Consider the following 24,597-nt stretch of genomic DNA (forward strand, 5'->3'; position numbering starts at 1 on the left):
GGAGAGTTCCTGCATGGCAGAAGGGGCTTGGACTGGGTGGCCCTTGCGATCTCTAGTTCCAACTCTCCGATTCTATGATTCTCTGAAAGGGGAGGAGGAGGTCAAGAGGGTGGTGGGGTGAGACCATGACTAGGGGCCACACTGGGGCTGACACCAGCCCTAGGGATGCCACGGTTTCCTCCTCCTCCTCCTCCTCTTAGTCCTGGGACCCTAGGCGGGGAGGAGGGCACCCCTTTGGACCCTGGTCATGGCCACGCACTCTTTCCCCCGTCCAACAGAAGAAGAAGAGCCATGGCTGTTACCATGGGTTACTCTTCCCTCCCTCCCTCCCTCCCTTTGGGGGGGACCAGGGTGCCTCCTCCCCTTCCCAAGACCCCCTCCTCCTCCTCCTCCTCCTCCTCCTCTATAAAAAGGCGGCGGGGAGCAAGGAGACCCACAGAAGGCGGCGAAGGCGAAGGCAGGTGCTGCGGGTGCTAGTCTTCCCGCCTTGTCTCTCGGGCTGCCGCGAGGAAGCAGCCCCAGCATGGCTCTCCTTCTCCAGGGCCCCCTCCTCCTCCTCCTCCTCCTCTTGCTCCTCCTGGCCGCCCTGCAACGAGGGGAGAGCCGCTCTTTCCAGGTGAGCCAGGGACCCGCCGCGTCCCTTCCCAGGAGGCCAGAGCAGTGCCTCCCTTTCCCTTTCAACGGCTCCTTTGGGGCACAAGGGGGGTGATCCGGACTGGGAAATAATCCGGGTTGAGATCGCTTCAACTCTTTTTGGTCCAGGCCTGGGAGTTGATTGTGGCTCCAGAACGGAGCGGAGCTACCCTGCAACTCCCAGGCCCAGGATGCCGTCGCCTGGACCAAAAAGAGTTGAAGCGACCTCAACCCGGATTAGTTCCCAGCCCGGATGCATCCAGGGAGCGGAGTCCCGGGCTTTTCAAGGGGAGAGCCATGCTCCTGGGGGTCTTTGTGTCTCTCCTCCTCCTCCTCCTCAGGTGCGGGATGCGGCGGGCGACGAAGAGCCCTTCCTGCGGCTGAAGGCGGAATGGAAGCGGGAACTGGCCGAAGGGCAGCTCTACCGACGGGCCCTGCGTGAGTTTCCTCCTCCTCTTCCTCCTCCCGAGGAAGAGGCTTTGGGGGCGGGGGGCTCTTGGGGGCCTTCCAGGGCCCTTCCGACGCAGGGCGCCCCTCTCGCTGCTGGGCTTTTCTTGGCCAGTGTCTTCAGAAAGGAGGCTTGGCCATTGCCTCCCCCTGAAGCTGAGAGAGTGTGACTCCTTGCTTTCTCACTTTTGGCAGTCTTAAAGTGAACCTTTCTGGGGTTTTCTTGGCAAGGGTTCCTTGCCTTCCCCTGAGACTGAGAGAGTGTGACTCGTCCAAGGTGAACCCAGGAAGGTCCTCCTTTTCCAGGACCTCTCTGCCTCCATGTCTTTCCTTTGGAGCAAGAGTTTCTCTGAGGGTTTTTAGCCTTTCTTTGGCAGTGGCCTTCCTTTACTGCCGCCTTGCCCCCTCCTTTGGCTTCCAGGGCTGAGGGGATTCATATAGCCATGTTGGCCTGTAGAAGCAGTACATAGAGAGGTCTTGTAGCCCCTTTGAGGCTCCCTGGGAGAAAGAAAAATGGGCAGCAGGAGCTTTCTAGGCTTGAGTCTGCTTCCTCGGGTGCATCTGAGGAAGGAGGCTGAAGTCTAGGAAAGCTCATGCCACCCATTTCTTTCAGTGGAATCTCTTTCCAGACTGGTCATGTTTCTTCAAAGGTAGAGGAGTCCTGTTACTCTGTAAAATCAGTCTGGAAAAAGCCTCCTTTGAGACCCACTGCAAGAAAGAAGTTGGCTGCATGGGTTTTCCTACTCGACTTCAGTCTCCTTCCTCAGGACTAGCAGCCTACTTCCTCAGATGCTATGTGAGGAAGGAAGCTGAAGCTTATGAAAGCTCCTGCTGCCAATTTTTTTCTTGCAGTGAGTCTCAAAGGGGATACAAGTCCTCTCTAAAGGCCTGAGGGAAGTTCAGGGAGCCACAATTGCACAAGCTGGATTGGAGGAAGGGGTGCCAATGGGACCCTCTACTCAGAGGCTGGAAGCTGGGTCTTCCCCTGAGGAAGAAAAGAAGTGGAAGGAGTATCCCAGAAACCCTTCTTTCCAGGCAAACCGTCCTGTCGCTCTGCCTCAAAGAAAAGCCAATCTCAGGTTCAACTTTCTCCTTCAGTGCAATCTTCCTAGGATCAAAGTGACTCCCAAAGTGGTGGCCCTTGGACCATCACTAGTCCCTGAGGCATCCACTTCACTGCAGGAAACCCAGGCAGAGCTAGCCAAGGGGCACAAATCCCCTTGTCGCCAAGTTCCTTCAAGTCATTTCAGACTATCATGGGGTTTTCTGGGCAGGTTTCTTCAGAGGGGGCTTGCCATGGCCATCCTCTGAGGCTGAGAGAGTGTGACTTGCCCAGGGTACAGTACAAATACTGTAGCAGTCCCTAAAGTTGTTGTTAAATGCCCTCCATGAGACCCTGACTCATGACTCCTCTGTGGGTGTGACACTTCCAAGCCTCCCCTGTCCTCCACTGCTCTTCTCAGCTCTTGTAGATTCATTCCCATGGCTTCCCTGATTGAATCTATCCATCTGGTGCATGGTCTTCCTCTCTCTTTACTACCCTCCACCTTTCCCAGCATTATTATCTTTTCTAGTGATTCATGCCTCCTCATGATGTGGCCAAAGTACAACAGCCTGAGTTTCATCATCTCAGCTTCCTGGGAGAGTTCAGGCCTGATCGCTTTTTAGGACCCATTTGTTTGTCTTTTTGGCCGTATACAGTATCCTCAGCACTCTTGTTCAGCATCATATCTCAAATGAGTTTATTTTCTTTCTATCCAATTTCTTCACTGTCCAGCTCTCACATCTGTGCCTGGTGATGGGGAATATTACGGCTTGGACAATTCTAACTTCAGTGCTCAGTTGTCTATCTTTGCACTTTAGGATCTTGTTTAGTTCTTCCATAGCTGCCCTTCCCATTCCTAGTCCTTTTCTTATTTCTTGAGGGCAGTCTCCATCCTAATCAGCATTTGATCCAAGGGATGGGAAATCTTATTAACTATTTCGATATTTTCATTGTCTAGGTTTAATTTGTGTAGATCCTCTGCATTAACCCTGTCTTTGTCCTTTCTTGATTTTTCCAAGTCCACAGTGTTTTCGGCTAGTAGTATGGTGTAATCTGCATCAGATTGTTGATGTCCCTAACATGTTTTGGGGGGGGGGACGCCTGAAAAACACTGTTCTGAATAACCTTCAGCTCCTCTCTCTCCCCTTAACCTGGGACAGGGGGAGAAGTAGTTGCTGCCCACTTACCCCTGTGGAGCTTCTCAAGCTCCTCTGAGGAGGAATGGAAGTGTTAAGGCTATGCAGCAGAGGCAAGGAAGAGTGAGAAAGAGTGGGGGAACAACAGCTATTTTGGAGCCTTCTTCTGAGTATTTAGGAATGAAGGTGAAAGTGACTCTGAGCATGTGCAAAATGCCTTTCCGAGACCAGGGGAGGCAGGGTTTCTGTGTCTTGAAGAGAAAATGTAATATCCACTTTTTTTGCTGCAAAAGGGGGAACATGTTGATAGGAGCAGGGTACAGAAACAGTCTCTTCTAGGCAGCTAGGCTTGTTTTCTTCTTCCATTCAGCCTTCCCCTGTTACCAATCAACAAGGATAGTCAACATTTAGTACCCCTTCATTTGAAATGTGTTTTATGTGTGTATGAAAGAGATGTGGGAGAAAGGGGAGGGGGCTTCCTATTCCTGGGGATTAATTGCAAGCAGATTTACACTTCCAACAGTTCTCTCTTTTCTCCCTCCATTTGTTTTTACAAACAGATACAGCTCAAATATAAATATTGAATATTTTCAGAAGGAGAAAAGAATTGTTAACTATCCAAAGTTATCAAGATTGCTGGAAAATTTGTGATGATCTTATTCCAAGGATAGTGTGTGTGTTGCAGGACTGCAACTCTCATTCATCCAATCACTCTAACCAGCATAATCAATATTGCAAGATTCTGGGAGTGGCTGTTCAATCAATGTATGGACAGATATACAATCTTAATCCCAGGCATATTCAGACCAATGAGTGAGGGATTCAAGAAAATGCCACAAAATGTGAAAGAATGAAGGAAATCTCAGAGATGGAGGTTGTTTGTTTGTTTTTAATTGTGTATCCTGCCTTTTCACCAATAAATTCAAGGCAGTTTTCCTCCTGCGCTGGGTAACATCACAAGAAACTTGTGAAGTAAGTTAGGTCAAAAGAGCCTGTGACTGGCCTGAGATCTAGGAAGGACTAGCACCTGGATCTCCCAAATTTAAGTCCCTCACTTAAACCACTACAGCATACTGCCTCTGTGGTTTTGCCAAGGTGATGAATCTGTCAAAAGGAAGAGGAAGCCTGGAAGGAGAAAAGGATGATGGAATGGGGAAGGAGAAGGGTTTGGAAGGAGAAGCTTGAGTGAGGAATACTGTTTAAATTTTTAAAGAAACTGTACTGTCTCTTTTGGAATCTAGTTACCATTGATTCCAGCTATGAATTATTTTGATCTTAAAACAATGCCTTTGTATTATGAGGATGTCATTCTGTGCATGCTCTGAGTCATGGTCTTCTTTATTTTTGTTTTACCCATGCTAGCATCCTTAGTGCCCTTTGACCCCCATGCCAGGGGGGTGACCAATCTGCTCCAGGTTTTTGCCTGAACTGTGGAGGAATCTAAGTTCAGGTCTCCAAAATAGGCCCAGCACCTTGGACAACACCTTTAGATTTATCTAACAACTGGAATCGAGTTGCTGCCTGCTGACATGGAAGCCACCAGCTGCTACTGAGCAGTGCTGAACCTTTGCAGTGAATGTGTGTTCCAATGTATGCTCACAGTGACCCCAAGTTAACATCTTAGCCTTGGCAACCATAGATCTCTATGGGAAGGCCAACTGTATATTATTCTTTTACAAGCAGGATAGTGTGACTGACATCTCAGAAAAATAAGGGTTCTTTCCTGAAGCAAAAGAAGGAGAAAGTGACATACAGAAAAGTAAGGTTACATCTACATTGCAGAACTAAAGCAGTTTCATGCCACTTTAACTGCTATGGCTCTATCCTACAGAATCCTGGGATTTTTAGTATGGTGAGGCACCAGACCTCTCTGACAGACCAGGCTGAATACCTCACCAAACTACAAATCCAACGATTCTATCATGGCAGTTGAAATGGTGTCAAACTGCTATAATTCTGCAGTTGGGTACACCCTAAGATGAGGAGTTCTGCCATCGTTCTCTTCTTTTACAGGGAGCATTTTGGGACAAGAGTGTTGTGATGTGTTCTTGCTAGTCTGAAGAAGACAGGAAGCTGCCTTGTACTAAGTCAGACAATTTGTTCATCTAGCCAGTATTGGCTACTTTGATAGGCAACAGCTTTCTCAAATCTCAAGCAGAGGTCTTTCATATCATCTGCTATCTGATTCTCTTAACTGGCAACACAACAAACTGCATCTAATAACCCCCTTCTCCTTAGTACAGCATGTAGCTGTACTTTGAACTTAAACTGTGACCTGTTGAGAGGCTAATTCCCACTTTGAAGTTTGCATTATTGTTTGGATAATCAAGGGTAAGATTTCACACTCTTATCTATTCTCCCTAACATAGCTGGGTCAGCCCTAACAAGGCTGAGTGAAATGGTTGCCTGAGGCAGTCAATGTGAGGAACATAGAAAATGGAGAATATTGCATGTGCCATAAGATCCACCTTGCTTCCCCTAACTTACACTGTTGCCTTCCATTGCAGTGGAACACACTACTGGGACTCAGATCTTGAAAAAGGTACTTTTGGGACCACAGGTCTTCATAATATGGCCATGCCAAGTGGACAATTCTAGAAGCTATAGTTAGCCAAGCAATCCCAGTGTAGAAATAAGATTCAAATGCAAGCCTGATTATCCTTTCTGCATGGACTTAGAGTAAAGTTGGGAGTGTCGTTGGGGGTGGCATGGCTTCCACACCAGTGGAATGGTGAGTCTGTTCTTTGTTTTAGTTTGAATTTTAAAGGTGCTACTTAAGGTGCTAAAGCTATCTGGGAGGAAAAGTTCAGTGCCTTACATAGTTCCTTTAATGTTCAGACTGAAACAGCAGATTCTCCATCATATTCGCATGAATTGCCAGCCACCACTGGATGAGCCATCTGTTCTTTTGCTTGAGATAGCAAATGTTTGCACCTTACAGAGGATACAAACACAAGCACAAGCACACACAACTGTTAAGAAGGAAAAACTAGTATAGCTGCACAAACTCTTTTGGTTAGTAGCAACAGAAATCCAAAGGATCTTATATAGTTTGTTTACACCTGGCTCTCCAAATCTTAACCTTCTTCTGATTTGAGTACTGTCTCCATTTTGATTTATCAGTGAGACAAGATCAAGCAGTGGGTAGTGGTTTGAGCATTGGAATATGACTCGAGATGACCAATTTTATCATAAGGAAAATTGGAAGGTTAAAGCGGGGGGCAATGCAGGGTCATCCTGAGTTTTAGGGACAACTTCACAGCTGCTTATCACATAACACTGCATGCAATCAGAACAGAATCCAGGGATAATGTGAGGTGAATCAAGAAATGAGCAAATTTGCAAAACTACCCTATTTGCATGTCCATTTTGCTTGCAAATTCACTCCTTTCACACAATGCCAGCCGTCTGAAAATGCAAGCCTCCGGATGCCTTCATTTCCCAGGGTGCCTTGCTGTGCCAAAGAGGAAGAATTCTAATTTCTTAAAGGGATACACACAGTCCCCTCTTCAGCCCCTCTAATTAAGGTCACAGCTCGTGGGAGAAGTGGAGGACATGCCCTGGAAAAGGAGGGCATCAGGGAGTGTCAGCCCCCTGTGGAATCAGACAGGCATATGGACCCAGTCCCCTCCTTTCTCTCTCTCTCTCTCTTGTGTGTGTGTGTCTTTGTGTGTGGTTTTATGGAGTTTGCCAGGGGACGACTCATCCTGCTTTCTATGACACAACATTTGGGGCAAAAAGGATTCCACCCCCTGGTTTCCCCTCCTTCTCTGGGGCATATGGCGGGGCATTTGTGGAAATGACAGTTTGGAGCATACACAGAAAAGGTATTTCTTTGCTGGTAATGGGGATTTGTATGTCTCCTTTTGATACCCAAATTCGAATCTGACCCGAAGTAATGGGTCTTTGACCCTTGTTGTGCTCTTGTGTGTGATAACCATTATCAAGTGGGCTACTTTCCTGGGATGGCACCACTTTAACCATTTTTGGGATGGACGCACATAGGTCCCTGTGTGGAAAAGTCCAAGGGTTGAGTTCCCCGCTCGGGCATGAAAACACACTGAGTGATCATGAGCAAGTCACACACTCTCAGTCTCAAAGGATGGCAATGACGAATCACCTCTGAAGAAACTTGCTAAGAAAATCCTGTGATAGGTTCACCTCAGGGTCACCATAGGTCTGAGACAACTTGAAGGCACACAACACACACAAGTAAGCTATAGAAACTCAGTTTAACTGTCTTCACCATCTACTTCTAAGTTATGTAAATGTTCTGTGAACATTATTTTTGTTTTCTTAATATTCACTTCTAAGCCTGATTTTGCACTTTCTTCCTTAGCTTTTATCATCAGTAGTTTGAAATTTTTGCTGTTTTTTGCTACTAATAAGGTGTATTCTCCGTATTTTGAAGACACCATAATTGGGCCATCTGCACATCTTAAAGCTAGTAATGTAGTGTCATTCGCATAGCTTTCCTCTATGTCTAATCCTGTTTTCTATATGTTCTGTGTATCAGTCAAACAGATGAGGCATATATAAATAATTATATACTTGTATAAAAGTGTGTTGCTTTAAAATTACTGAAATCTAGCACTTTTCCTGCCAGTTCCCATTTCTGAATATTTTGAACTGATAGACACTTCCCTAAAATGTATATACTTTTCACACTTCAGGAAGGACTTATACATGTTGTCTTGTGACTGAGTACAAAATATCAAGCAAGTCATCACTTGGTGGTCTTCTGCTCTCTTCTCCAGGTTGCATTGACATGCTGAGTATAGAAGGGCAGTTCACCTTCACTGCAGACCAGCCCCAGCTGCACTGTGCTACCTTCTTCATAGGAGACCCACAGGAGTTAATCATGATGGACTTTGATTTCATCAACATTGACTGCCAAGCAGGAGACTTTCTGAAGGTTTGCAATATCTTTTTGTCCAGGAATGGCTTTCTAGAAAGTGTGAGCACATGTAGACCACAAGCTGACTGATTTTCAAGAGATGATCTAGTGATGATTGTGTGCCTCAGGGTCATGGTTGTACAAAGAGAGCCTAAATAACTAATGATTCATCCCATTCATGAAGTTTTCCAGAATGTTGTTAATCAAGAAGGTGGCAAACAGAATCACTCATGAGGCTAGATCTAGCTTTGTAGGTCTGTACTAATGAATCACAGCTCATAGAATTCATAAGATGACAGTGCAACTAGCTGTGGGATTCTGGGAATTACAGTCCAAATAAGTATTAATCTCTTAATGTTTTTATTAAATTTAATAAATTTTAAAACTGTTTATTTTACATCTCTTTTTTTATTCTTGTTATCTCAAGGTGGTTCATACACACCATTTTATCCTCCCAGCAATCTTGTGAGGTAGGGTTAAGCTGAGAGAAGGGTGAGTGTCTAAAGGTTAACTAGTATGTCAGCTTTGTGGCTGAGTGTGAATTTAAATCTGGATCTCCCCAGAACATGTGTAAAACTCTAATCAGTACACAATTGTGGCTGTGATATGGCTGTCCTATGTACAGAAATCACTGTGCAATAAATTATGTTCAGCGGGAAAGCTAAATAAGGAACATTTTAAGAGGTTGACTAACATACAGAGGGATTAACTTTATGAATTGGATTTACATGCACAAACAGTAACGCCATAATACATTTGTAGTCTTTAAGGTACCACAAGATCTCATATTCTTTTTAATGTAATACATTAACCTAATTGTACTGTGGTGTACTCATAGGTGTCCATAACAGTTGTGGCCTTATGGGTTGTGAACTGAGCAAATCTTGGGGTTCAGTGTTTCCTTAGCACACTGCAGTGAGCCAGAGCTTGTAAAAGTTCCTTTTTCAGACTACAGCTGCAAAGGAAGGAAGGAAGTCTGGCAACTATAGTCCACAAAAGAAACTCTTACAAACTCCGTAATCAGTCAGGTTGGAGAAAAACCCCAGCAAGTGTCTTTAACCATTTATCCTGAAAGATTTACTGTTTTTTGTTTGTTTGTTTGTTTTGTTTTGTTTTTTGGATATGTTGTTGTTAACTGCCTTTGTCTAATGATGACCTATTGAATGAGAACCTCTAAGAGCCCTTATCGTCAGCAGGGCTGTGGCTTTCTTGATTGAGTCCATCCATTTCAAATGTGGTCTTCCTCTTTTCCTGCTGTCTTCCACTTTACCATGCATTCTTGTCTTTTCTAGTACGTCATGTCTTCTCATGATATGTCAAAACGGTCTCAGTTTAGTCATCTTGGCTTTTAGGGAGAGTTCAGGCTTGATTTGCTCTAGGAATCATTTGTTTGTGTGTGTGTGTGGTTTTTTTTATCAGTCTGCAGTATCCATTCAACTCTTCTCCAGCACCACATTTCAGATTAGTTGATTTTATTCCTATCAGTATTCTTCACTGCTCAGTTTTCACAACCATACACAGAAACTGGAAATAAGATTGCATGGATGGACAATCCTAACTTTTAAATCTATATCTACATCTATATCTATATGAGTTTATTAATACAACACATTACTTACATACCAACCAATTATTCACATCCTATCTCAAAACTGTGTGCAACTATTAACTAATCCCTCATATACATACATAATATTTCCTTTATATATGATCCCTCCCTCCCAACAATCCTAACTTCAGTATTCAATACTGTAATATATCTTTATATGTCAGGATCTTGTGTAGTTCTTTCATAGCTGCCTTTCCAAGTCCTTGTCCTCTTCTGATTTCTTGACTGATTTTGATTAAAAATTGAGCCAAGGCATGGAAAATCTTGAACTATTTCAATATCTCTGTCATCTATTTTTAAACTTATGTAAATAATCTATGATCATTAATTGTGTTTTATTAAGGTTTAACAATAAACCTGCCTTTGAATTTTCTTCCTTGATTTCCTTCAGTAATTGTTCTAAATCTTTTGCTATTTTCTGCTGATAGTGTGGTGTCATCTGCATGTCTTAAATTGTTGGTGTTCTTCCTCTAATTTTAACACCTTCTTCCTCTACGTCTAATCCTGCTTTACATATGATACATTCATTATACAAGTTAAACAGATAGGATGATAAAATACAGCCTTTCACGACCTCCTTGACAATTGGAAACCATTCTGTTTCTCCATATACTGTCTTGATGATAGCCTCTTGTCCTGAGTACAGGTTACACATCAGGGCAATCAAATGTTGTGACACACCCATTTCTTTAAGAGTGACCTCTTAAATAGTGACATTCTTTAAGAGACAAGAGTTTTTCATGATCTATACAACCAAAGGGTTTCCTATACTCTATAAAGCACAGGCTGATTTTCTCTTGACATTCTTTGCAGTACTTCATTATTCAATGTAAGTTTGCAGTAATGATTCCTTGTGCCTCTTCCTTTTCTGAACCCAGCTTGGACATTTGGCATTCCTCACTCCATATATGATAAAAGTCTTTGTTGTAGCATCAGTTTTCATGCATGGGTGTTGAATGCAATGGTGTTGTGGTTACTGCAATCCTTGTACCCCTTCTCTTGGGGAATGGAATGTATGTTGTGTGTTTCCAATCTGTGCACCATTCTTTTTTAAATATATTTGTTGACAGATTTTAATAAGAACTAGAGTAGGTTTTATCTTCATAGCTTGAAGCAGCTCTATTGATATGTCATCTGTTCCTGGTGATGCATTTCTTCCAAATGTCCTGAGTGCAGCTTCCACTTCACTTTCTAAAATTGGAGGTTCAGCTTCAAATGCTTCTTCCTTGAATGAATGTGTCATCCTTTCATCTCTTTTATTTAGTTCTTCAATGTACCATTTCTATTGTCTTTTTATTTCTACTTGGTCATGTAATGAGTTCTCCTGCTGGATGTAGAGCATCCCCACTCTTGGTTTAAATTTCCCTTGGTCTTCTTGGATCTTTGTTCTTCCTTTCTTGTTGTCATCTTGTATTTCATTGTATTGATTATTATAGTACAGTGGGCTCTTCCCTTACATGGGAGATCTGTTCTGGACACACACACCCCGAGTAAGCATACTGTGTATGCTTGAGCCCCATTGAAAACAATGGGGCTCATGCATACAGCGCAGTCCGGTGCGCACGCCATGGGTGCATGTGTCATTGCCACTTCCAGCACACAGCTTCAGCATAAGCTGAAAGCCATGTACGGTGCGCCTGCGAATGACGCTGGAGCACTGTAATTCTCCTTGTTCCTAAGTACAAGTCATTGAACATTTGTATTCAGGGTTCTGACTATATTACTATCATTTTTTACGTTTGCTTCTTGTCTGTTCCTAACTGTGTGAAGAGTTTCATTTGTCATGCACTGAGGCTTTGCTTTATTTTTGGCTGCATATAGTGTCTTTTTATATTTGTCCCTGATAGTGTACCTGCCTTCAGTCCAGAGTTCTTCTGGCTCCCAGTCAATTAGGCTTAATAGTGCAAATCTATTGTATTTAAATTCTATAGGGACATTCTTCAGGTTGTATTTTGACACAATGGTTGGTTTAGTGTTCTTTTTAAACTTTTATTCAATTTGTTTATATTAGCAGTTCATGGTCTGTGCCACAATCTGCTTCTCTATCTTCAGCTTCCAATTATACAGTCTATTTTATTTCTATATTGGCCATCGGTGATGTCCATGCATACAGTCATCTCTTTTATTGCTTAAATAGTGTTTTGTGTTAAACAAATTGTTGCTCTCATAGAATTCAGTCAGTCACTCTCTTGCTTCATGTCTTGATCCTGGACCAAATTTTCCTACATTTTTTTATTCTGATTTGTTTCCTATGTTTTGCATTCCAATCACCTATGATTAACAAGTCCTGTTTTAAATATTCAGGGGTAGCCACACTGGCCATGCAACAAAATCCACAAGCAGCAATACCATTTTTGGGCCAATTCTAGGACATAAAGAACATTATGCAACCTTCTGAAACTTCACTGGCTTTTTCATCAGGCAAAGATGTTAAAAATCATACAGGAGAAAAATGGTAACAATGTTAGAGTCACAGGCCTGATCCTGTCTGAGATATTCTCATTTAAGATGGTATTGAGAGATTTCAATGCGGGCAGAGGCCACTCTCATTATTGGCCATGTGTGGACTAGAGACAAAAAGCAATAAAAGAGCAGCAATAAAATTACAACTCCCATTAATAACAGAAAAGTAACTTCTCTTGAGAGACTGATGTTCCTGTTCTGTGTGAAACTAACTGCTCCTTTCCTAGGCAGATCATATTTCTTAGACAGAGAACAACATTATTGTTGTTCATGTGTGCCTTCAAGTTGTTTCTGACTTAAAGTGAACCTATCACAGTTTTTTTTTCACAGGTTCCTTTGGAGGGGGGTTGCCATGGACATACTCTGAGGCTGAGAGAGTATGACTTGCCCAAAGTCACCCAGTGGGTTTCCATGGCCGAGCAGGGATTCAAACCCTGGTCTCCAGAGTCATCATCCAATGCTCAAGCCACTATGCTACTCAGTTTGATATCATTCTATTCAGACAATAAGATTTTATTTTGAAGCAACTTTGTGAGTCACTGTAAGAGTTAGATACAGTACAAACTTGTGCCTCTCCAGAGGCTGTTGTACTGCAGCCCCCCATCATCCATAGCCATTGCTTATGCTCTCTATGATTGGTTGAAGATGCAGTCCAAATATATCTAAAGGGCCACAAATTGTCCACCTTTGCTCTATATAAACAGCCTAAGCAGTGTAAGTAACTTTTAAAAAGAAAACTTTCAGGCGAGCAGGGTGAAGTGGGGGTTATAGGTGTTCCATGCACAGGTGTGGTTTATCTTAGGACTGGTCATGACACACAGTGTCTTGGAGTGGGGGGCTGGCATTTCCAAAATACAAACTGCACGATGCAGCAGATCCAATATTTCAGCAAAAGCACAATCTGAAGGAAAGTGTTCAGAATGCATGCAACAAATATAAAATAACCATGTATTTATTGCACTAAAAACTAACCTTTCAAAAAGGCTTCAAAAGGAGCACATCATTCCTAAATATCATTAGGATCTGCTTCTGTCAATGTAACTCTTTCTCTGACTCCATGTGCTTTGTGAACCTTTAAATTTTCCTGAATCTAAACTAGTGAGAATCTTTTAGATTTCTCAGCACATTTTAAAGACAAAGGGGGATCAGAATTGAGAATGGCAAGCATTTGTTCAGAGGGTACTGCAGGGTATACATAACTTACAGCTGAGTGCAAGAATTTTTGGAACAGGGCCATTGAGAGTAACATACTTTCCCCCCAAAGAGTGTTTTGGGAGGGGAGCTGGAGCTGGCAGCTGTTTCTTTGTATCTGGCATAAACTTCAAAGTAAGACAACTAGGAAAGCAGCAGCTGAAAAAGAGCTTCTTGTCCTATATTCACACAAGAGTCACTAAACTGACACCACATAGATAACACGGATTGCTTCAAGTTTAAATGCCAAGCTTCAGAAATTTGTTCTCTCTAATTAACGACAATTATTAAAACATTTGAAGTAGAAAACTACAGAGAATGCCAAAGTAATTAACTGCTGCTGTATGAAGTGGAGATTTACTCTTGATGTTAATGTCAAATCACACATGGAACCAATTGGATGAAACTGGGATTAGCAGTAAGAACTGGGAAGGTGGAGAAGTCCTATGACCACAAAAACATAATAACAGTGGACTGCCCTGAAACAAAAAAGATTACCATTCATATCTTCATTAACTGGTATTATATATGCTGAAAAGTATATCCAAAGATTAACATGTCAGTAAATGTATTTGAATAGCTTTAATAGCATTTAACTCTCATACACTTGAATGGAACATTTTTATCTCCCAAACGCAGAATCATGTTTTGCTGCAGATTCCACAAAGAACTAGACCTAGGGTTCAATAATAATAATAACAATAACAACAACAACAACAACATTTTATTTGTATCCCACCTCTTCAGTGAGATTGAGGCGGCTTGTAGCACAATGATTCCACTTTTATTGTCATGGCTGCATCCTATGTAATCCTGGAGTTTGTAGTTTGACAGCAGAGGAGTTCTCTTTCTGAGAACTCTAAATGTCACCTCCCCAGCTGCAAACCCCATGATTCCATAGGAAGGAAACATGGTGGTTAACGTGGAATTGAAGTGCAAAAGTGAAATTTTGTAGTGTGAAAGGGCCCAACAGTATAGGCAATCTATAATCCTGTCATCTGAAGAGCTGTATGCAAAATCCCCAAGTTTTAGCTACTTGCCATGTACAGGTTTAGGAGAGAGAGAAAAAACAGATAAAAGCATCTGGGAGCAAACTGTCCAAATAAATCTATTGCTTCTTGGAATTGGTGTACTTTTTGTGTCCCAGTGAACAGAATATTTTTGGACAAAAATCCCATTACTGTTTTTTGCTGAACTGCGATGCCAAGAAGCAGGCGATGTACTCTAGGTGTCAGTAAATTGGTCTCATGAAGAGCAATGGATTTCTCAGTGGGTTCAGGGGATACAAATGAACATTAAACTCTACCCCTACCATCAACTTCATAACTCAAGTTATGTTTTTTTTAAAAAAAAAAAATCTGGTGCATGAGGGTTAAAACATGATGTGAGCAGTGTAAAAACTTGGAGTTACATGTTTGAAATGGAAGTGTCAACAGACAAGGAAATTCCAGCTTTCTTTATCAACAGTGTTAATCACTTTGTTTCAGGGGATGTTAGACACATGCACTGTTCTACCTATATTATGTTTAGAAGAGTCAATATGTTATGAATATAACAACAGTAAGTGTTTAAAACTTCTTTAGAAGAGAAAGGAAATTCTTTAGATGTTTAACAGTGATATCAGTTTATATTAATAAATGAATAAATAAGTATGTTTTGATGTTTGGATGTATTAGCTTCTACCAGAAGTTCCATTCACTGATATCCCTCAATTAGTAGACTTCTGTTTAATTAAGAATCAAGGCCCTCTCATATAATGCCCACTTTGGCATTCAGTACCACATAGGCAGAGCCTAATATACAGTTCCTTTCAGAGCCCAGAAAAATTGTTCTTTTGGACCATAGCTCCCACAAGCCCTGAGTTAATGATGCTGGCTGGTGTATATTAGGAGTTGTAGCCCCCAAAATAGTGGTTCCAAATTCTGATTCCTTCCCACCAAATGTTACAATCCCTCTTGGATTGCAAAATTGTGAATTGGTCTTTAGCTTCCACTTTCTACATGCAGAGCCTTTATACTTGAGTTGTGTTATTTCAGTGGAGTGTTCCCGGAATAATAAAATTTATGGATGTAAACTGGAAAACATATTAGTGTAGAACCACTTTCTATTTCTAGAAATTGTAGGCAAATTCTATACATTAATGGATCTCTCCATTTGTGATTCTCTCCAGGTGTTTGATGGTTGGATACTGAAAGGTGAGAAGTTTCCTAGCTCCTTGGATCATCCTCTCCCCACTTCTGAAAGATACGTAGATTTTTGTGAGGATGGTCACATTAGGAGTACTATCAGGTCATCCCAGAATGTAGCAATGATCTTCTTCAGGATTCATGAACCAGGAAATGGATTCACAATAACAGTAAGGAAAAAGCCCAATCTATTCCGTAAGTTTTGTTTCATATTATTATCTAAGTAAAAAAAAAGAAAGGGGGGGGTAGCTGGAATCTGAGTAAGGGATATATATAAGCAATACTGTGATAAAGCTTCTTATAGCCCAGACATAAGGATTTGTTATGCCAGTAAAAAAAAAAAGGCGTAGGGTGGAATATGTGTCATAATAAGATGTCACTGCAAGTCTCTTATTCTGAAATTATAGCCAATCATAGTATTGCAGATGCCACTATGAAGGTGACAAGTATGTTTGCATTCCCCCCTCAGCCCTTCAGTAATTGATTTGAATCGTCTGTTGTAAATTCAGATAAATGCATCATTTTCAGATCATATCCAGTAATTAATTTATTCAGTTTTCCTTTTTTTTGTAAGCATGTTCCATGCATAAGATGCTAAAATAATACATAGGAGTCTAGTTTTATACATTAACCATATAAATACAATATAAAAATGGCAAGAATTAAACAGAAATAAGAGGCAGACAACAACAAAGAGAAGAGTAGGGCAAATTTACATTTAAATTCCATGGATAAATAAGAAAGTTTTGACCTGGCATTGAAATATTGTACTAGATGTGGCCCTCTGAGGAGAATATTTCTAACTAGGGGCACCGCTACAAAAAAAGTCTGGTTCCAGGGCTGGTTTGCATGTTTACATTTAGGCAGGTTTGGGTAAACATGCCATTATGAAAGGATTCCTATACAAGAGTAAGCAAAGTATATCCTATATGTTGTGGGAACAAGGGCAAAGTATGTCATATGCATTTATTGCAGGAGTAAGGAAAGCAAATCTTGATATATTCTGTGACTTCAGCAGATTGGCAAGGATTTCTTTCTGGCAGTTGTTTAACAACAGTCATAACAGAATGACTGTAATATACTGATCCAAATGCTAAACCAGCTGGAGACTGTTTAGCTTTTGAAATCAAAAAATACACTCACCACAATGACAAAAAGAAAGACGGCATAGTCCTACAATGTTGAGGAAACCATAACTGTTAAATTTGTACAAATCACTATAGATTCATAATGTAGCTGTTTCTCTGTACAACGAAGATGTTAGGAGAATCTGCATTTTGAAATTACGCATCTTTACAATTCCCCCCTCCCCCAAAAAAACCCTGTATTGGGTGGGTATACATTCTATTACAAAAACTGTTCAGAGAAAAGGAGAGATAGAGAAAACAATTAATTCTCTTTCTCCTAATCCAAACTGATATCCTTCAGATCTGCATTTGGGGTGTATAGTGGTGTATTTTGAAGAAACAGACTTACAACTAACATCCTGATCCTAAGACATCACATAAAGTTGGCATTGTGTTTCACTCAATAGATTGCAACTAAGTAATTCTGTATCTTTCCTCTATACTAAAGCTTGCAATGTCATCTCTCAGACTCCTGCTGGAAGATTTACTATGCTCATTCCTCATCAGCACAGAAACTGCAGTTTTTCCATCATCTACCCAGTAATGATAAAAATATCTGATCTTATGCTGGGACACTTGAATGGTCTTCATTTAAAGGTAAGTTGCTTCTTCATAGGTCATCAGCTGCAATGCTACATGAACATACATCCTGTGAGGCAGTTCCTTTAATGATTGCTTAGTATAGCTAAATATATTCTTATTCTTGATTTTACATCCTCTTATTTGGACAGAGCATACCCAAATTGACAAGGTATTTTCAACACAAGAAAAGGGTTTTTAGTATGCTGGGAGAGCGTCTAATTTCATAAACACAGAAGATGCTCGAAAGGGAAAGGCGGGATATAAATAAATAAATAAATATAGTAGTAGTACAGTAGTAGTAGTAGTAGTAGTAGTAGTATATTTAAAAGCTTGAACTTCTAACCAGAGCCAAAATACATGCTATGGGTCGAAAGGTATCCCTCCACTAACAGAATGGATACTATTGGCAGAATATAGTCCCTTTGATGGCCACCAAATCTACTCTGGGGGGGTTAATAATAATAATATTTATTTATATTCCACTTAATCACTTGGGATCCAAGCGGATTACAACAATAAAAGAGGATACAGTTAAAATTCTAAAAACCCTATCCCTCTGCCCCCCAGTATAAAAACATAGTAATACTAAAAAGAGATTAAACCAGACAGATATTAAAACAATAGTATAAGATCGCAGTTAAAATCAGTGGAAGATTTGTAAAAAAGAAATGTATAGCGGGGACCAGATAGGATGGAAAAAGGGATGGAGTTTGAAAACCATCTAGAACAAATGTGGTCATCTACATGGGAATAGTGGAAGGGGAAGCCTGTTGTGTGAGTATATGCCCATTTGGCTAACATTGCATGGTACCCACTTTTGATGGGTTTTGAAGGATCTTTTACCCAGTAAGTCATTTATTTATTTGTTATCGAGTGCAATTCACCAACAATGTTGCACTGTTATGAAATCTTCTTCTAGCAAGAGCTACTACCATTCATACTTTCTCAGTAACACATGAGGATAGTAATCCCTGTGCACTGCACAATTCAATGACTATTCAAAGAAGCACAAGCCTCTGACTGTAGTAGCAGTAGTAATAACAGTCATCTTCATTATAATCATAATTGCTAGGTAATAATCTTAAGGAACTACAGAAATCCTTATATAGTGCACCCACATCATATATGGGCACCTTTTATGTGGCTTTCAGCTTACACTGAAAGCCGCGTGACAGAAGTTACAATGGTGCGCTCGCCTGTGGCGCACGCGCCATTCCATACCCCATGCATAAGCCCCATTATTTTCAATGAGGTTCGAGCATACGCTCTATTTGCCTTACGCAGAGGGGTCCGGAACAGGTCCCTCATGTAAGGCAAGGGCGCGCTGTATACTAACATGGTACTTGAATGGTGCCCTTTTACAAAGTAAGTTTACTTTCCCATTTCTCTGATGTAACTAGTTACTTTGATATCCACAAGCGGCAAGGCAATGGTTTGCAGTACAAAAACATTATGCTCCCATCTATCTTTCCATCACCTCAATATTAGGAGCAGGGCCGAAGGCAAAAGGGGATAGTTCACCTGTTAAAGAAACAAGGGGAAAATAGTTTATATTGTACATCTCTACTGATGACATAAACACAGTCGCTGTCACATGTATGCACTACACACACAGTGGAAGTACTAAGTGGCTTCTAACATTTACTTCTAACATTTGCTTTGTTCTATGCTGTTTGCACTTTATTCTGCATCTCTGTCTTTCTCTGTCTTTCTCTCCTTTTAAAAAAAAACAGAGACCCTCTGCAGGCTGTGGGGGAGAAAGAGATTTTGTGGAGCTGTTGGGAGGAAATGGGTTAGACCCCTCTAAGATGTTTCCTTTAGCTGATCTGTGCCACTCCTTTCATGGCCCAGGTGAATCCTTGTTTTAATGTACTTTATTTTCAGAGAATGACTTTTAAAAACATGATAACAAAATCTATTAAGTTCTAAATATATTTGTTGTTACAGTACTTGCCTGACTCACTGGCATGTTATGTTCTGTGATGCTGCACTGGCACTGTTGTCTGTTGGGTCCATCCTGTACAGCAGTCCTCTCCAAGCTAGTATCCTCCAGAACATTTAGACTATAACCCTAACAGCCCTAGGTATCATGGTCAAATGTGTAGGACCATAGGAGCTGAAGTCCAAAGTATCTAGAAAGCACTATATTGGAGAAGGTGTTTGTAGTTTCTCAGAGGTGAGGCAATGACATCAGGCCAAAACTGTTCTTCATTTATGACATTTCATGAAGGAAGTCTGAGACTTGAAATTAAAAGCATAAAAATTCAATGGATACTGTTTGACAAGTCATCATTTAATTTAGACCTAATTCCAGTGTGCTAAAATGGTCGCAGTGCAATAAACTTGAAATTTGTTCTTGGTTACTTTGGCATTTACAAAGAAAGTGTGCAGAGAGATTTTTTTAAAAAAAACAATTTTAAAAAACTAGTATGTAGAGAGATTGTGTAGCACCTTTGAGACTAACTAAAGAAAGAAGTTGGCAGCATGAGCTTCGTAGACCATAGTCTACTTTCTCAGATGCATTCGGTGAATCTGAGGAAATAGACTTAAATCTACAAAAGCTCATGCTGTCAACTTCTTTAGTGTTAGAGTTATATGTGCCTGATCCAGAAAAGTTGTTAATTGTCATTATGGTTACCATTTTAAAAAGTAATGTTGCTTTTGCGTTCCTCAGAAGTAAGTACTCTATATACTCATGTATAAGTTGAAACAATTTTGACCTCTTCCCCCCCCCCCCCCAAAAAAAATCAACCCAAAAACCTGGTCCGACTTATGCACAGGTCACTGCTGGAATAGGAGACTCATGTGAAGGCAGTGACAAGAGGCGGAGGCATGAAAGATTTTCACATTTGCCTGCATCGCTGGTAAAATGTCCTCCATAAGTAGCTGAAAGGGAAAAGTAGCGCCTGTGCATGAACGCTGGGAGCGCTCATTAATTGTCCTGGAAATGAGGTTCCTGCTACCGTTCTTCAGTCATTGCAAGGGAAGCAGGGAAGCAAGGAGATTTCTCTTATTGCAAACTTTGTGTTAAGAGGACTCCCTTTGCGTTAAGAGAAATCTCCTTGCTTCCCTGCTTCCACTCCATTAACCCTCCAGTGCTCAAACCATGAGGCTTTAACAATATGCTCCTACTAAAAATGGCCACCGCAGTGAATTGTGAATCTATTTTGAATTTCACTGAGTTTGAATTAAAAAATTATGCTACGCTGAAATGATGTTGAAATCTTGAAATGATGCAATTAGATACTTAAGTTACTGATGTGTACTGCACATGTATGGGATCCTATGTAAGTATATCTACATATTACAATGTATGTGTGTGCACCTTTCCATCACTTTCTCTCTCTTTTTTCTTATATTTCTTCATTGCACTTATATCCCACCTTTCTTCCAAGGCATGGGTTTCAAGGCAACTTACAATCATTTAAAAACAAAAACAATAATAGCTAAAACATTGATTACAAAAGTTAAAAGAAAATTACATAACAGTATTATTAAAAACATAGTTAAAAGTAATTAAAACACTTAAACATATTTACAATATAATTTAATTTAGAGAATAAAGATTTTTTTTTAAAAAAACTGCACACCCACATTACAAGGTACAGCTCCATAATTAAAATTCAAAATGCCTGCCTACATAAGAATGTCTTCACCTGTCAGCAGAAAATGAGGAGGGAGGGGATTGGATGCAGGGCAGAAAGAAATGCAATCCATTCCACATCTGCAGAGTGTAGTGTGGGGCTGATCACACCATGTTCGTTTCTATATGCTGACTGAATATATTATGTGTATCTGTGCATGCACATGTAGCATATGAAGCTGCTGATGGCTTCCATGCTGGTGAATCCACTTGGGGCTTTACTAGGAATGGTATGAATGGTAGGCAGGGACGTAGCCAAGGGGGGGGTTATTGGGGTCCAGAACCCCCCCTTCCATTAGAAAAATGAATGGTGTGTGCTGCTGCACCGCTGCACCCAAGCCCCATTATAATGGTGGCACTTAGTCTGGACCCCCCCCTTCCTAAAATCCTAGTTACATCCCTGTGGTAGGACTGGCTAAGTAGCCAATCAAACTGGATTCATGCCTATGTCAATGAAAGCAAATTAAGCCCATCTAGAGTGAGGGCAATGCTTTCAGAATAAGTGAAGCTTTTAACCCCATTCTGAAGCAAGCATTGGAAATTTGCTCTTTGACAGTGATGAACATGTTACCATTACATGTTAATGTGCTCCTCCTGAGGTAATGGACCAATCAGTTGTAATGTGTCTGGTTAAATATTGAATGAAAAGGTGCCTCATGTCCAGTTGCTCCTTGCATCACAAATATGAATCCAGAATTATGTGCACTTCTAATCTACATTTATAGTGTTCAGCCCATGTGAGAACTTCCTCTGCCCTCATACACAACAGCTGTTCTAGAATAGAGCACAAGATTATACAAAAACAATATACAACATATATTTTGAGAATTTGTATATGCACTAGGTGTGGATGATAAACCAGTTGCACTGTCAATCAGAGTTCTTTCCAGTCTATGATTAGGTATTTCCAATGATTTAAAATAACACACCAGTGTTGTGCAGTTCCAAGCATAACAAGTTGGTCTTTCTTTTTCATTAGCTCAAATGAAGATTGGATGTGATAACACAGTGCTGCGAATGGTCTCCAGTGGCAAACATATCAATCGTGTTACATTTGAGTACCATCAACTGGAACAGCATGATCTGGAAACCAGAAAAGAGAACAGCCTTGAGGAGTTTTGCCTTTCCAGCATCTGAGAGGGCAGACAAGTCTGTAATGTTGTGTTGATTTGGGGCGGCTAACTTTATGAACCCTTTCTAGTGTATAAACACTTTTTCATACTAAATCATTCTTTCCATGATCAGAACAGTATTAATCCTAGCATTTCCAATATATTGTCCACCCCATCTTCAAGTGTATTTAGTATTTCCAGTGCACACAAATCTGTATGGAATCCAGAAGCAGCACTTGTGTATGTGTACATCAACTGATTCAAAGCAAAAGAAAAACACAGAGACAGAATCTGGGTGCATGTTTGCAATGCAAGTATTACTTCAAATATGTGTGCAACTTTTGCAATTATTTTGAGGGCCCATGCAAAACACAAAAGATGTTGAAATTCACAAAACAATTTCTCCTCTTTTACATCAGTTACAAACATTTAAAAGATATATATAATGAAACGACCCCCTCAATTTTATAAGAGTACATTCTGTATTTGTGTGTGCAAAAATTAATTGCTTGTTAATTTATTAATACAAATGTATAATTGGTTGTTTCTAATAAAATTTATAGCATGAAAAAGGTTTTCCTTCTACCGGTCCAGGCATGAATAAATACATGCAAAATACTGATAAAATCTGGAATCAAAATTTGGAATCTAATTTCGATTGTATCCCCCGCCCCCTTTAAGTCTTATCAGCTCCTATGTTGCCCTACTAAAAACAATCACTGTGGATGTTGCTCACTAAAATCTGTAGACCACTGCATTGGCATTAATATGAACATTTAAAAATGTCTGTAGAAATATGAGAGGAGGGACTTTGAATAAGCACTGCTTTTTAAACTGCAGTAAAATTAGATAAGTGGGCATAAGCATTCATGAAGAGAGATATGATTATACAAAGGTTTGTTTGTTCCTGAGCTTTAATCTGGCTTTAGGAATGCTCTGCTGGCAATGCAGCAAGATCATATTTCCATAGTTGCCCTTAATAATTAATGTTCTCATATACCACTTTGGTTCACAAAAAGATATTTATTTCACATCGTTTTGCACAGAGGAGGGCAGAAGGCTGATCTTGATCTACTGTTACGTTTCTGGATTTCTCTTTGTAGTAAGTGAATTAGGTAAATTTATATTAGATGAATTTGTTAAGTGAATGAGGATTTCTAAATGCAGTTATTTAGCAAGCATCCAAGGGGTATCTAGTGCTGCACAATCTGTACACAATACATTCCATGGGCCTTCTGTTTCCCTCTTCCCTGCCTCATTTTTAATCTCAGGAATCTCACTAGTTGTAACTCACAGGGTCCTCTGCCATTTTCCCACCCCTTTTAAAGCCACTGGAGTGATATCACCAGTGCCTTAGCCTTCTGTTTTCTTTCTTTACCTACCCCTCGGGTATCTTAGTACCAGTGCCTCAAGGCTCATTTTTTTTTTGGGGGGGGGGAGTCTCTGGAACTATCAAGACTTTCCAGTGCTTGTTTTTGTTTCACCTCCATATTTCCAGGCTCTCATCCAAAATCTTTCTTGAAATATCCTGGATTTCCCTCTCTCTTCCTCCTCACTCCCATTGATCATGTGTCTCTAGAAGGCATTCTGCCATGCGAGCTAGAAAGGGTGGTCACTCTACCGCCTCCTCACTAAGGTCATGGGTGCTCCATCTGAACTTATCAGAAGCGGTAGCATGCCAGATAGGCTTTACACAAAGCTCCTGTCCATGAAGAAGTGGCAATAGCTGCTCTGGAAACAGGAAATGGGCCAGCAGAGCCAATGTGGTGTCAACAAACTGGCTTGTGTGGACAACTATGCACTATTCTACTGTATTTGGCCCGGTGCATGTGACTGTCATCATGGTTGATCCACAGCCACCCTGGATTAAGCAGCCAATGTAGACGAGACCCTAGTCAAAGTGCTAAAGCTCCACTGGTTTCTTCATCAGGCACAGCTGTTAAAAGCTATACAGGCAAAAATGATGAGGTTAAAAATGATGGTGTGCGGGGGCAGTGGGGGCAGACTGTCTTTGACCTGGAGGTCCATTTGGGCTCTGGGTGCAACCACACCAAAGCCCAATGGAAGGAACTGTTCCCTCCCAGCAGCCACTGTCATTGGAGGGGGCAGTGCCAGTTCCTCAGAGGTCCATTTGGGCTCTGGCATGATTTCAGCCATGCCAAAGCCCAAACAGAAAGCCCTTTCTTGCTTACCCAGCAGCCGTACCAGATGTACCACCCCACTGGGTGACACGGGGGTGTCACCCAATGCTTTCCGCAGCCCCCTAGTGACACCACTGGAGGTTGGTCATTGGTCTGCATTTTTGTCAAGAGGTGGTTGGTACTGTATTGTTCTGAATTGAGATGGTATGGAGGGATATCAATGCAAGTAGACCCCGCCTAGCCATTCGATACTGGAAGACAAAGCATTCTAAGGTCCAGGAAATAAAATTTGAATTCCATTAGCAACAAAAAGGTACTTCCTTTGAGATCCAGGATGCCTCCTTGCCTTGTGAGACTACAAACCTCTTTGTTAGGCAAACAACAT

General features: G+C 41.1%; 1 protein-coding gene across 1 annotated transcript; it reads left to right on the forward strand.

Moving 5' to 3' along the window:
* The first annotated feature begins 430 nt into the window (after nt 1–430).
* Nucleotides 431–22,645, forward strand: LOC121920901 (corticotropin releasing hormone binding protein). The gene is made up of 7 exons (XM_042448179.1): nt 431–616; nt 975–1,071; nt 8,019–8,176; nt 15,592–15,802; nt 17,183–17,331; nt 19,050–19,167; nt 21,939–22,645. The coding sequence occupies exons 1-7, from the start codon at nt 524–526 to the stop codon at nt 22,094–22,096; spliced, it is 984 nt and encodes a 327-aa protein (XP_042304113.1). The 5' UTR covers nt 431–523; the 3' UTR covers nt 22,097–22,645.
* Nucleotides 22,646–24,597: the final 1,952 nt, after the last annotated feature.

Source organism: Sceloporus undulatus, chromosome 2 (assembly GCF_019175285.1).
Source record: "Sceloporus undulatus isolate JIND9_A2432 ecotype Alabama chromosome 2, SceUnd_v1.1, whole genome shotgun sequence".
NCBI classification, from domain to species: domain Eukaryota; kingdom Metazoa; phylum Chordata; class Lepidosauria; order Squamata; family Phrynosomatidae; genus Sceloporus; species Sceloporus undulatus.